The 12,705-nt window shown below is 39.5% G+C and overlaps 1 protein-coding gene across 3 annotated transcripts in view; it reads left to right on the top strand.

Annotated features, from left to right (window-relative positions):
* The window catches only part of LOC140205810 (glycogen debranching enzyme-like), a 99,242-nt gene that overhangs the window by 12,499 nt on the left and 74,038 nt on the right, over window positions 1-12,705 (top strand). For all 3 annotated transcript variants that reach the window (XM_072273521.1, XM_072273523.1, XM_072273522.1), the window contains exons 3-6: window positions 684-891; window positions 5,320-5,489; window positions 8,242-8,445; window positions 11,811-11,992. In XM_072273521.1, the coding sequence (XP_072129622.1) occupies window positions 684-891; window positions 5,320-5,489; window positions 8,242-8,445; window positions 11,811-11,992 (764 nt within the window). The remainder of the gene's footprint in view (window positions 1-683; window positions 892-5,319; window positions 5,490-8,241; window positions 8,446-11,810; window positions 11,993-12,705) is intronic.

A 12,705-nucleotide genomic window follows, 5' to 3' on the forward strand; every position in this document is an offset into this window, starting at 1 on the left:
GGGGATGTGCCAAACTTCCTTCGCCTCCTGTGGAAGAAAAGGCACGACATCAACATGGTTGGACCAGAACAGGCTATTGAGACCTCGAAGCTTTCAATCCTCTCAACCTTAACCCCATCGATGTAGACAGGACCCTCTTTTCTGACGTCAATAACCAGCTCTTTTATTTTGCTGACATCAAGGGAAAGGACACCATGTCACTCCTTCCTGCACTCTGACTCATCATTATTTGAGATGTGACCCACTGCAGTAGTATCATCTGCAAACTTTTAGATGGGGTTAGGGGAGAATTTGGCCTCATAGTCCCAAGTGCGGGGGTAGAGTCGGGAACTGAGGACACAACCTTGTGGATAATCATGGTGGAGGTGTTGCTGCCTGAACTTGCAGATTGCAGTCTGTTGGTCAGGGAGTCAAGGATCTTGTTGTAGAGGGAGACATTGATTCCCTGGGTCTGGAGTTTGGTGATGAGTTTGCTTGGAATAATAGTACTAATGGCAAAATTGTTGGAGGTGCATTCACTAACATTCAAAAGTGAGCTGGATAAATATGAAATGAATATAGGAATGTGAGGAGAGGGTGTGCTTGAGTAGGGAGCAGCATGCAAATAGTTGGATTTGTTGTTGTGCAGCCAAGCTAGATGATTTCCAACCAAAACAACACTTGTTCTATCTTTTGTCTTCAAGGGTATGAACTGCAGTTTCGGCTTGGACCATCTTTACAAGGGGAAGATATCCACGTGCACACAAGCTATCCAGTCGACAGAGGAACCTTTGACCGCCTTCGGTTTCATTTACTTGAGTGGCACAATACAACAGGAAGAGATGACTCTGATAAATTCTGTGCAATCAACCTTCAGATTTCTGGATCATTTCAGTTTTATTTTACCTATGGGTGAGCTCAAATGAATATTTCCTTCATTTCATAAGCAAGCAATTAACCTGTAAAAATGATTTCACTATTATAATTAGTGTTGTCCTTCCAATTCTCTCTGCTAAGGCTGCTGAACTATTCTGGGCTATGGTTCAAAACTTTTCCTCTAATCCTGCTTGTTTTTGCTTATTAGATCCAAGCAGTGAGTGACTACAAGCCAATTGACTGGAAAGTATCAGAGAATCTAAGTCGGATTTAATATCACTGATATATGTCAGGAAAGTCCATGTTTTACGGCAGCATTATAGTGCAATACATAAAATATAAATTACAACTTCATATATATAAATTTTTAAAAATTAGGTAGTGCAAAAATAGTAAGGTGGTATTCATAGCTTGGTTCATTGACTGAATAGAAATCTGATGGTGGAGGGGTAGAAATTATTCCTCAACAGCCGCATGTGTGTGGCAATGAATTGAACAAATTTGGAATACGAAAAGAAATAGAAGAAGGAGTAGGTGTTGTGCCTCCTCTGCCATTAAAAATGATGGCGTAACTTTAAACTGGCTACCACTTTCATATGTTAACTCCCTTATTTCCATAATATCCAGTAATCTATTGATCCATCTTAGTATGGTCAGCAAATCAGAAACATAAATGTAGCCAGTTAGAGGGGTTGGAATGTGTCTATTTCAACGCTAGGAGTATTAGGAATAAAGGGGATGAACTTAGAGCATGGATCAGTACGTGGAACTACGATGTTGTGGCCGTTAATGAAACTTGGCCGGAGGAAGGGCAGGATTGGCTGATGCAGGTACCAGGGTTTAGGTATTTTAAAAGGAATAGGATGGGAGGTAGAAAAGGTGGGGGGAGGTAGCATTACTGGTCAGGGCTAGTATCACGGCTATAGAAAGTGAGGACACTGCAGAGGGAGGGTCCACTGAGTTGGAAATAAGAAGGGATCAATCACTGTGCTGGGAGTAGTCTGTAGGCCCCCAAATAGCCTTTGGGACACCGAGGAGCAGATAAGCAGGCAGATTTTAGAATGGTGCAGGAAATACAGGGTTGTAGTTATGGGTGATTTCAACTTCCCTCATATTGACTGGCACCTCCTGACAGCAAGGGGGATAGATGGGCTGAATTTGTCAGGTGTGTTCAAGAAGGATTCCTGACACAGTATGTGGATCGGCCAACGAGGGGAGAGGCCATACTGGATCTAGTTCTGGGTAATGACCTGGTCAGGTGGAAGACCTCTTGGTGGGGGAGCATTTTGGTGAGAGTGACCACAACTCCCTTAGCTTCAGCATAGCTATGGAAAAGGATAAAAACAGACAAAATGGGAAAGTGCTTAACTGGGGAAGGGCTAACTATGAAGGGATGAGGCAGGAACTAGCGAGAGTAAATTGGAAACAGATGTTCAAGCATGAAAGCACAGAAGTAATGTGGAGGAAGTTTAGAGACCACTAGTGCTGGGTTCAGGATAGGTTTGTCCCACTGAGACAAGGAAAAAATAGTAGGAAAAGGGAACCGTGGCTGATGAAGCGCGTGAAGCAACTCGTCAAGAGGAAGAAGGAAGCATATGTTAGATATAGGAAGCAGGAGGGGCTCTTGAGAATTATAGGGTAGCCAGGAAGGAGCTTAAGAAAGGACTTAGGAGAGCTCGAAGGGGGCATGAGAAGGCCTTGGCATGTAGGATTAAGGAGAACCCCAAGGCGTTCTATGCGTATGTGAAGAACAGAAAGATGACAAGAATGAAGGTGGGGCTGCTAAAGGATAAAGAAGGCAACGTGCCTGGAGACAGAGGAGGTTGGGGAGGTCCTAAGTGAATACTTTGCTTCAGTATTCACAAGAGAAAAGGACTTTTATCAGGGTGAGGTCGAAATAGAACAGGCCTGTGTGCTTGACAATATGGAGATTAAGGAAGAAGAAGTGTTGGATCTTCTTAAGAACATCAAGATTGATAAGTCCCCAGGGCTGGACATGATATACCCCAGGTTGCTGTGGGAAGTGAGAGAAGAGATCGCTGGAGCAATAGCTATGATCTTTGAATCCTCTTTGGCTGGGGAGGTACCGGAGGATTGGAGAATGGCACATGTAGTTCTCTTGTTTAAAAAAGATAATAGGGAGAATCCTGGGAATTATAGACCGGTGAGTCTTACGTCAGTGGTATGCAAACTATTGGAAGGGATTCTTAAGGATAGGATCTGCGAGCATTTGGAGAAGTACAGTCTACTCAAGGATAGTCAACATGGCTTTCTGAAGGGAAGGTCGTGCCTCACGAACCTAATTGAGTTTTTTGAAGAGGTAACAAAAGAAATTGATGTGGATAGGGCGGTAGATGTGGTCTACATGGATTTTAGCAAGGAATTTGACAAGGTCCCCCACGAGAGACTCATCCAGATAGTCATGAGGTATGGGATCAGTGGAACCTTGGCTGTTTGGATAAAAAATTGGCTTGCAAGAAGAAAGCAGAGGGTAGTAGTGGAAGGAAAGTATTCTGCCTGGAGGTCGGTGACTAGTGGAGTGCCGCAAGGATCTGTCCTGGGACCCCTGCTCTTTGTGATTTTTTTTAATATATAAATGACCTGGATGAAGAGGCGGAAGGATGGGTAAGTAAGTTTGCGAATGACATGAAGATTGGAGGAGTTGTGGGTGGAGCTGTATGTTGTCGAAGGTTACACGAGGATATAGATAGGATGCAGAGTTCGGCAGAAAAGTGGCAGATGGAATTCAATCCAGATAAGTGTGAGGTGATGCATTTTTGAAGGACAAACCAGAAGGCTGAGTACAGGGTTAATGGTCGGTTACTTAAGAGTGTGGACGAACAGAGGGACCTTGGAGTTCAAATCCATACGTCCCTCAAGGTAACTGCACAGGTTGATAGGATAGTTAAGGCCTATGGGATGCTAGGCTTCATTAATAGGGGGATTGATTTTAAGAGTAGAGAGGTCATGTTGCAACTCTACAAATCTCTGGTGAGACCACACTTAGAGTATTGTGTTCAGTTCTGGCCACCTCATTATAGGAAGGATGTGGAAGCTATGGAGAGGGTGCAAAGGAGATTTACCAGGATGTTGCCTAGATTGAGGCAAAGTTGGCAGAGCTGGGACTTTTCTTTTTGGAGCATAGAAGGATGAGAGGGGACTTGATAGAGGTCTACAAGATTATGAGAGGCATAGATAGGGTGGATAGCCAGTACCTGCTTCCCAAGGCATGAATAGCAAACATCAGAGGGCATATGTATAAAGTTAAGGGATGGAAGTTTAGGGGAGACATCAGGGGTAAGTTTTTTTTACACAGAGGGTTGTGGGTGCCTGGAATGACTTGCCAGGGATGGTGGTGGAGGCTAAAATATTAGGGGTATTTAAAAGCCTCTTGGACAGGCACATGGATGAAAGAAAGATATTGGATTATGGGGTAATGTGTGTTTAGTACTTTTTTTTAGGAATATATGGGTCAGCACAACATTGAGGGCCAAAGGGCCTGTACTGTGCTGTGGTGTTCTAGTGCTCTAGGTTTAGAATCAACATATGTCATGAAATTTGTTGACTTTGTGGCAGCAGTACAATGCAATACATAATAGAGGGGGGGAAACTGAATTACAGTAAGTATTAATTATATATTAAGTAGTTAAATTCAATAGAAAAGAAAGTAGAAATAAAAAAAAGTAGTGAGGTAGTGTTCATGGGTTCAATGTCCATTCAGAAATCAGATGGTGAAGCTGTAACTGAATCGTTGAGTATGTGCCTTCAGTACCTCCTTCCTGGTTGTATCAGTGAGAACAAGGGATGATCTGGGTGATGGTGGTCCTTAATGATGGACGCCACCTTTTTGAGGCATCGCTCCTTGGAGTTGTCCTGGATGCTCATGATGGAGATGACCAAGTTTACAACTCTCTGCAGCTTACTTTGATCCTGTGAAGTGGCCCCATCATACCAGACTGTGATGCAGCCAGTTTAAAATGCTTTCCACAGTAGATCTGTAGAAACGTTTTGTGAAATAAACCTCCACAGCCCACAATTCCAATGATTCACCACCCTTGGGTGAAGACTTTTGTTTCCTGTTTTCTCAGTTCTGAGTCCATCTGTTTTTTTTTCTGCATTACTTTGATGTACCAATGTAATGAAAAGACCAATATGGATGGCATGCAAAACAAAGTTTTCCACTGTATCTCAGTATATGTGATAATAATAAACCAATTATTATTTTTGTTCTTAGTTTGAGACTGTTAACCCTGATTCTAGGTATCCTAGCCTGGAAAACATCCTCCCTGCTCTTCTCTACTAACCTTCATGTGAATTGCATGTTTCTTCAAAACTTGAGAGTATAGACCCATTCTGCTTAGTCTGTTCTGACAGGACAATCTCAGCATCCCAGGAATCAAGATATTTCTATGTACAATTGGAAACATTGAATGACTTACTGATTAACTTTGCTTTAATTTAAAGAAACAAACAAAAAGGTGGTTCGGGCTTTATAGTTGTTGATCCTATACTACGCGTTGGATATAACAATGAAGTTCTACCTCTGGACTGCATATGTGCTCAGACTTACTTGTCCAAATGTTTGGGACCATTCGACGAATGGGAGGATAGGCTAAAAGTTGCCAAATATTCAGGTAAAGAAAATCTATTCAAGTACTAAATATTAATCCAATGTTATGAAATATAGCTGTAATTTGAAGTGATTTATCATAATTTAACCTGCAATATAAACAAACAAGTCAAAAGTGATACAAAAGGTGATAATATCTTTGGTTGAGGGCAGAGTTTTCTTTTATTAAAACTATTACATAGAATTCAGGAAAATACTTACTCTCCTGTCTCTGTTTCTAGCTCTGTTTGAGATCATGATAAACTTTGTAAAGCAACACTTGGAGAGCTCAATACCTTCCAGAACAAAGAGCTCTTCTTGATTGGCATCACATTCACCACCCTTAAAATCCAGCACCTTCGCCCTGTGGGTACAGTTAGTTGTCAAGGTCACACTGACAACACCTTAAAAATCTGTGATCTCTATAACCAAGAAGTTAAAAGGCAGCATGTGAATCAACATCACCAACTGCTGGTGCACCTCCAAGTTTGTGACCATTCCGTCTTCGAAAAACATTTTCACTCCTGCATTTTTGTTAAGTCTAACTCTTGGAACGCTCTATTATACAATGTTGTGGGAATACCTTCACCAGATGAACTAGAATATTTCAAGATGGTCACCACCTTTAAAGCTAATTTCATAGTAATGTTTGGTCTATCCTGTTTTCCCCTCCCTGCCCCATATTTCTAATTAAAACATGGCTGCTTATTCACTGCACTTTTCTCATTCTTTTCATTGTGTAGTTGTCACGAAAGGAAATAACAAAAACATTAATACTTCACAATTCTTTGAGATTCTGATAAATTTAGTCATGTATTTTAACTCTTGTTCTTAAGTAATTCTGTGCATTTAGTTATCCAATATGTAAATATTTGTGCCTTTTTGAGTCACAATATTAGCTTTGCCAGTGATGAGTTTGAAGAAGTTTATTAATTAAAAATGTCCAATTCTTTGTGATTGCTGTGCCTACAATTCTATCAGGCAGTAATTGTATTTCTGACACATCAAGCGTATATCACCAGGTTTGTTTCCATTTATGCTCCAAATGATAAATGAGTTTGTGTTTACTCCAACCCCTCTTAGCTTTTTCCCACTAATGATCAATTAATAAAAATTCAAAACCTTGTTTTTAGCAATATGTACAGTAGCTGTCAATCACACAAGCACCTATAAAGTGACTTTTTTAATTTTGGGGGAAAAAATTAGATGATGTATGCAAAACATTTACAAAAATATGAGAATATATAAAATATTGGTCTGCTTTATAACTATGGATCAAATATAAAATATCATAAGTTATTATAAGGTAACAGATTTTATATTGCCTTATTAAACATTGGATTTTCATTCGCATAGCCACTTGGCTTCTTAACAAATTTCTGAATGGCTAACCTTCCTGTGTTTGCTTGTGTTTTTCGTGACTGTTGCTATACTAAATGAGAGGATCTCAAAACAGAGAACTTCTAAACCGAATATTGTCACAATGCAAGCTCGTGCTTAAAGTAATTTCTGCTTGGATATGGTAATTCATTCTTGTTTCTAGAAAATAAAAGTGACAATGAATTTTCAAAATAATAAATTGCAGTTTACAGTAATTCAAAGTACATTTAAAGTACAATTACATTTATTATCCAAGTATATGTACAGAATACCTCTCTATGGCAGCTCCATATGTGACATGGAGGTTAGCAGCAAGTTCCAAATCCACTGGAGTCTTTGTTGAAGGTCCAACCAACATTTCCATTTTAAAAAAAATGGGATCCAAGGTTCACCTGTTTAAAGCTACTTCAATTTCCAACACTCTTTGCGCATACAATGTAGTGTCCTTCAACCTTTCACTTTGTATTTTAAAGCTGTGTCAAAGTAGATTGATTGCAAGTATCCTACTGCAATTACTGTACTGGCACCGCAGTAGCGTAGCAGTTAGTGCAATGCCGTTGCAGCTCATGGTGATCCAGAGTTCAGAGTTCACTTCCGACCTTGTCTGTAAGGAGTCTCTGTATGGGTTTTCCCGGGTGCTCCGGTTTCCTCCCACGTTCCAAAGATGTTGTCGTAAATTGTCCCGTGACTAGGTTAGGGTTAGTCGGGCTGTGAGGTTGCTGCAGTGGTGTGGTTTGAAGAAGCGGAAGGACCTACTCCATGCTCTGTCATTGAATAAATAACGTTCATTCTGTGACATTTAATTATGGGGTCTCTGGTCTGTGTGGTTTTAAATAACAGTCTTTTATATATTACTGTCATTGCCTTTAGTTCTAAACTTGACCAGTGTGATTATTCCCCTCGGCAAGGGGTTTCTGACTTTTCTGGGAACATATAACATTTGGAAACGAATGTTGTCTTTTTTTTTATACTATTTGGCTATCTTAAACTGTACTTGTTTATAGTTGTTAGTTTTCTAAACAGTGATATCCAAATTCCAAACAAGATAATGTGTCATGTTCATTCGAATCTTCTTTCCCTTCGTCTCTGATGTCGTGTCTTGTTAAGTATTTTGCTTTGGCAGTGTCTACTTTGTCCAACGGGATTCAAAGAAAGCCTGGGAGCTTCTGATCAGCATTGATCTTTGAATTAATAGCATTACCAGAAGAGGTTAACTAATCAGTTCATAAATACTTGATGGTACTGGAATGTTGGATTTCCTTTTATAATACTTAATGGTGCTTATCTAAAAAAATGGTAGTAAACCAGAATTGAAGTGTTTTAGGTTCCTTAACATCGACCTACTGCCCTACATTAATTTATTTGAATACATTCAACATGATAACTCTTTTTAACAGGTTATAATATGATCCATTTTACCCCGACACAAACTCTTGGATTATCCAGATCATGCTATTCCTTGGCTGACCAGTTGGAATTCAACCCTGAATTTTCTCATCCTAATATAACTTACAATTGGACCGATGTTGCAAGGCTGGTCGATAAGTTAAAGAATGAATGGAATGTACTCTGCATAACAGATGTCGTCTACAATCACACAGGTACAGAATTAGTTGTCAAATTCTTTACGTTGGGAGGAGATTCACAAAGTAGAAAAGATGTTTCTTAAGCTTAACTTTTGCTAACAATATTTAATCTGCGAAGTCAATCACTTTTCTTGAAAGGAATCAACAAATTGGTCCCTCACACCAAGCAATTCCTTAGGCCTACATTTCTCGTAATACTGTTTTCCCACATATTGTATTGTGTTATTGAGCTATCAGTTTTTGAATTATAATTCTCAAAGTGTGTGAGAAAGAACCATTACACCTGGAGTGCACTTTGGTCTATATCGAGTCTTAATACTTCCTAAATACACTGAATTTACAAACTTGAAGTTGTAATAAATATCGTGAGTGGACAGTTTAATTGTTGATGCTTTAAAAATGTATTCTAATTTTTAAATTAGATGATCCCAGATAAACATCAAATGGCATTGACTGTTGGACTTCATAATCTACAGATGTTGTGTAAAAAGTGTGTTCTTTTTCTACCATCATCTGAGCCTGCATTCTTTGTTGCAAACTGAATGCAATATCTTGAATGTGATTCTGGAACTATTGGATCCTGTGTTTTGCTGCTTGCATCATTTGGATGCTTCAGTGCTCTGCAGTCTCCGTGAGGATTCCGGGAGGCAGAAGCAGCATGAGCAAGCCTCGTGGTGAGAAGGCCGCGGGATGGCACATGAGCCAGTGTTTGACACCATTTCACTGATTATAGCTTCCATTGTTGGCCGATCAAAGCGACAAGGGTGGTTAAAGTATCGAAGTGAGTGTAGAGGGTGAGCTTGCCTTTCAATCAGTTGTTCTGTACTGAAGAGGGGAGAGCCTGACGCTGCACCCAGAGAGTGTTGCCCAGGTTTATTCTGCATTTTGGATGTGGACTTGGTCTATAGACTCTTTTTTTTTATGTCTTATAACTTTTATATTTGTGGGTGGGGGGTTTTGCCCAATCTTCTTAGCGTTTTTTGACATGGAAGAAGGGATTTGGGGGCCAATGTGGCTGATCTGTTTTGTTTCGGTTTTTTGTGCAGGAGGAGGGATTTGGGAGTTGATGTATCTGAAGCCTTCTGCTCGGTTTTTGTGCGGGAAGAGGGACTTGGGGGTTGATGACAGTGCTGACTTTCTTTTCTTTCTTGGTTTCATGGCAACCTGAAGAAATGAAGAATTTCAGAGTTGTGTACTTTGATAATTAATTAACCTTTGAGAGTGTATATTCCATAGAATAAGCCAGGTTGTGGGAATTCTGAGGTAGCACACTAAGTGATGTGTCAACATGCATAGGTAAGTAAGTGACAGTCAGAGGATGAAAGGCCATAAGATATAGGAGCAGAATTAGGTCACTTGGCCCGTCAAGTTTGCTCTGCCATTTCATCATGGCTGATTCATTTTCTCTCTTAGCCCCAGTCTATTGCCTTCTCCCCCATCCCTTTATGACCTCTTCCTTAAAAATACATAAAGACTTGACCTCAGTATCCACCTGTGGCAACAAATTCCACAAATCCTCATCATCTCAGTTCTAAATGGATGCCTCTCTATTCTGAAGTAGTTCCCTCTGGTCTTAGACTCTCCCCGCCCCGCCCCCCAATAGGAAACATACCCTCCATATCCACTCTATCGAGGCCTTTCAACATTCAATAGGTTTCAGTGAGTACAGAAGAACGACATGTTGGTAATGCGCTGGCATAAGTCTGGAGCGAGTGGAATCCCCTCACTGAACTGTAATGAGTTGGAGCTGAGTGATTATAGTGCAGGGACGCCACTCACTGTATCATTGTTGCAGCCAGCTTTAACAATACAACCATTCTTCACAATGGGAAGGCTGCCGTTCGTGTATCTGAACTCTGGTTTCTAGATTATTAGTGCAATAACTGCACTATGACTATGACCCAAGATCAAATAGCATTGCTGTACTTGCGACCTGACTTGAATTTCCAAAACAAATGTAATCTTACAATTATATTATAAAGAGAAAAATCAATACTTCCATTGAATAATTAGATTCAAAGTGGTAGTCTGTAGGAGGTAGCTTAAAATGTCAAAGGTGAATACAGCTATTTAAAGTTTCAGTATTTCATTTTTGCTATGTCAGGAGCTGTACTTTATACTAGGAGATGTTCGGAGCTGTTGGTGCTTTCAGACACCGACCTTGTTTTATTTTGGTAAAGGTCAGGCTCCTGCATTAATTTGATACTCGGCTTTTTAAATGGCAAGTTAGAACTGATCTTCATACGACAAGAGCAATTTAGTTATGTACTAGAGCTTGTTTTCCTGAACAGAATTAGTATTCATAAATTGTTTCTTGTGAACTGTACAGGAAACACTTTAAGATTGATATTTAAAAACATTTGTTTCTTATTGATGTACTTAGCCACAATTAAGAACTGAAAAATCACTTTATTGGGATTTTGTAAACCAAATAATAAGATGCCATTTGTTTAATATTTAGCACTTGTTTTAAGAATATAATTAATTTGAAACCTCCAATCTTAAAATTATAGATCAACCATAAACAAGCACTAAAGCATTTAGCTTTTTATTCATCAGAAGATTTTTTTTTTTAAAACTTTCATTATTACGTGAAACACATTGTCTGTTGGTGAGATTGTACTGGGAAAACCGTGTGCTGTTTTCGTCGACAAGCTATAGGAAGGATGTCACTAAGCTGGAGGGCTTGGCCAATGCGGAGAGACTAGATAGGTTAGAATTTTTTTCTCTGGAGTGTAGGAGGCTGAGGCATTACTTTAAAGAGCTTGGTAAAATAATGAGGGCTATAGATAAGGTGAATAGCCATAACCTTTTCCCCAGTATAGGGCAATCCAACACCGGAGAAAATAGGTTTGTGAGAGAGGAAGGAATAAAGAATGCTGAGGGCAACTTTTAACACAGATGGTGAATATGGAATAAACTGCCAGAGGAAGCAGTGGAAGTGGGTACAATTACAACATTTAACAGACATTTAGGTGGATATGAGAACGGGAAAGGCTTAGAGGGATATGGGCTTAAACACAGGGAAATAGGACTAGCTCAAGTGGATAAGTTGGTCTGCATGGATGATTTGAGCTGAAGGGCCTGTTTTCATGCTGTACAATTCTATAACTCTATATTGTGTCTCTATCCCAAGAGAAGAAAATGAGGAAAGAAACGAGGTTCAGGTAAAAGAGTGAAATGTTTTGTCTGTCTCCTCTGTGGGGAAAAATGAGAATGCTGGCTTGCCCCTGTTACTTTTCTATGGTCGGTTAACATTTTTCTGGTTACATATTTAACATGAAGAAAAGGTACAATAAACTTCATGCCTATTTCATCATTCTAATATCAATAAGCAATGTTGTGCATTGTTCATATTTTTCTTTCTCCTTTCTCAATAGCTGCCAATAGTGTTTGGCTGAAGAAGCACCCAGAATGTTCATACAACATTTTGAATTCCCCCCATTTAAAACCAGCTTGGCTTTTAGACCAAGCATTATGGCATTTCTCTGTTGATGTGTCTAAAGGAAAATATAAGAATAGAGGACTTCCTGATCTTATTGAAAGTGGAGACCACCTTAATGTAAGTGCAAGATCACTTTTACTTGCCCCAACTTTCCTTCTTGACCATTTCTGCTGTAAAGGTTAAGTAACTGTTTCAAAATACTTCTCAGTTTAAAAAAAAAATAATCATTTTCTCTTCAGGCAGGTTTGTAAGAAGGGAAAATGAATTTTATTTTGGAATTGGCAGGGGCATCTCTGGCTGAAATGTCTGTTACTTATTCCAAAAATGTTATTTAAGCTTATTTGGCCAGAGCTTCCCCCTTCCAATTCCAAAATAAAACTAACATTGTTGCCATAAAAGCATAGTCCTAAAATAACAACTGTCATGAATTTAGCAACTTCTCCCGTCCTGTGTTTCAAACAAGGATAATGCCCCCAATCACTTAGAACATTGGGGAAAAGATGTTGAATTATGTAAATTTCAGTGTTCAAGAATTTAAGCTTTCAATCTTGACACAAATTGCACAGCAGGTAAGTAGTGAAAATATTTTGTATAAGGTTGATGCTATTATAATGGTAAATAGTATGTATACTCAGGGGCCACTTTATTAGATACACTTGTTCACCTGCCCATTAATCTAAATATCTAATTAGACAATCGTGGCAGCAACACAATCCATAAAAGCATACAGACATGGTCAAAAAGTTCAGCTGTTGTTCGGACCAAATATTAGAATGGGGAAGAAATATGATCTAAGTGACTCAAACCCTGGAGTGATTGTTGGTGCCAGA

Source organism: Mobula birostris, chromosome 12 (assembly GCF_030028105.1).
Source record: "Mobula birostris isolate sMobBir1 chromosome 12, sMobBir1.hap1, whole genome shotgun sequence".
NCBI lineage: Eukaryota > Metazoa > Chordata > Chondrichthyes > Myliobatiformes > Myliobatidae > Mobula > Mobula birostris.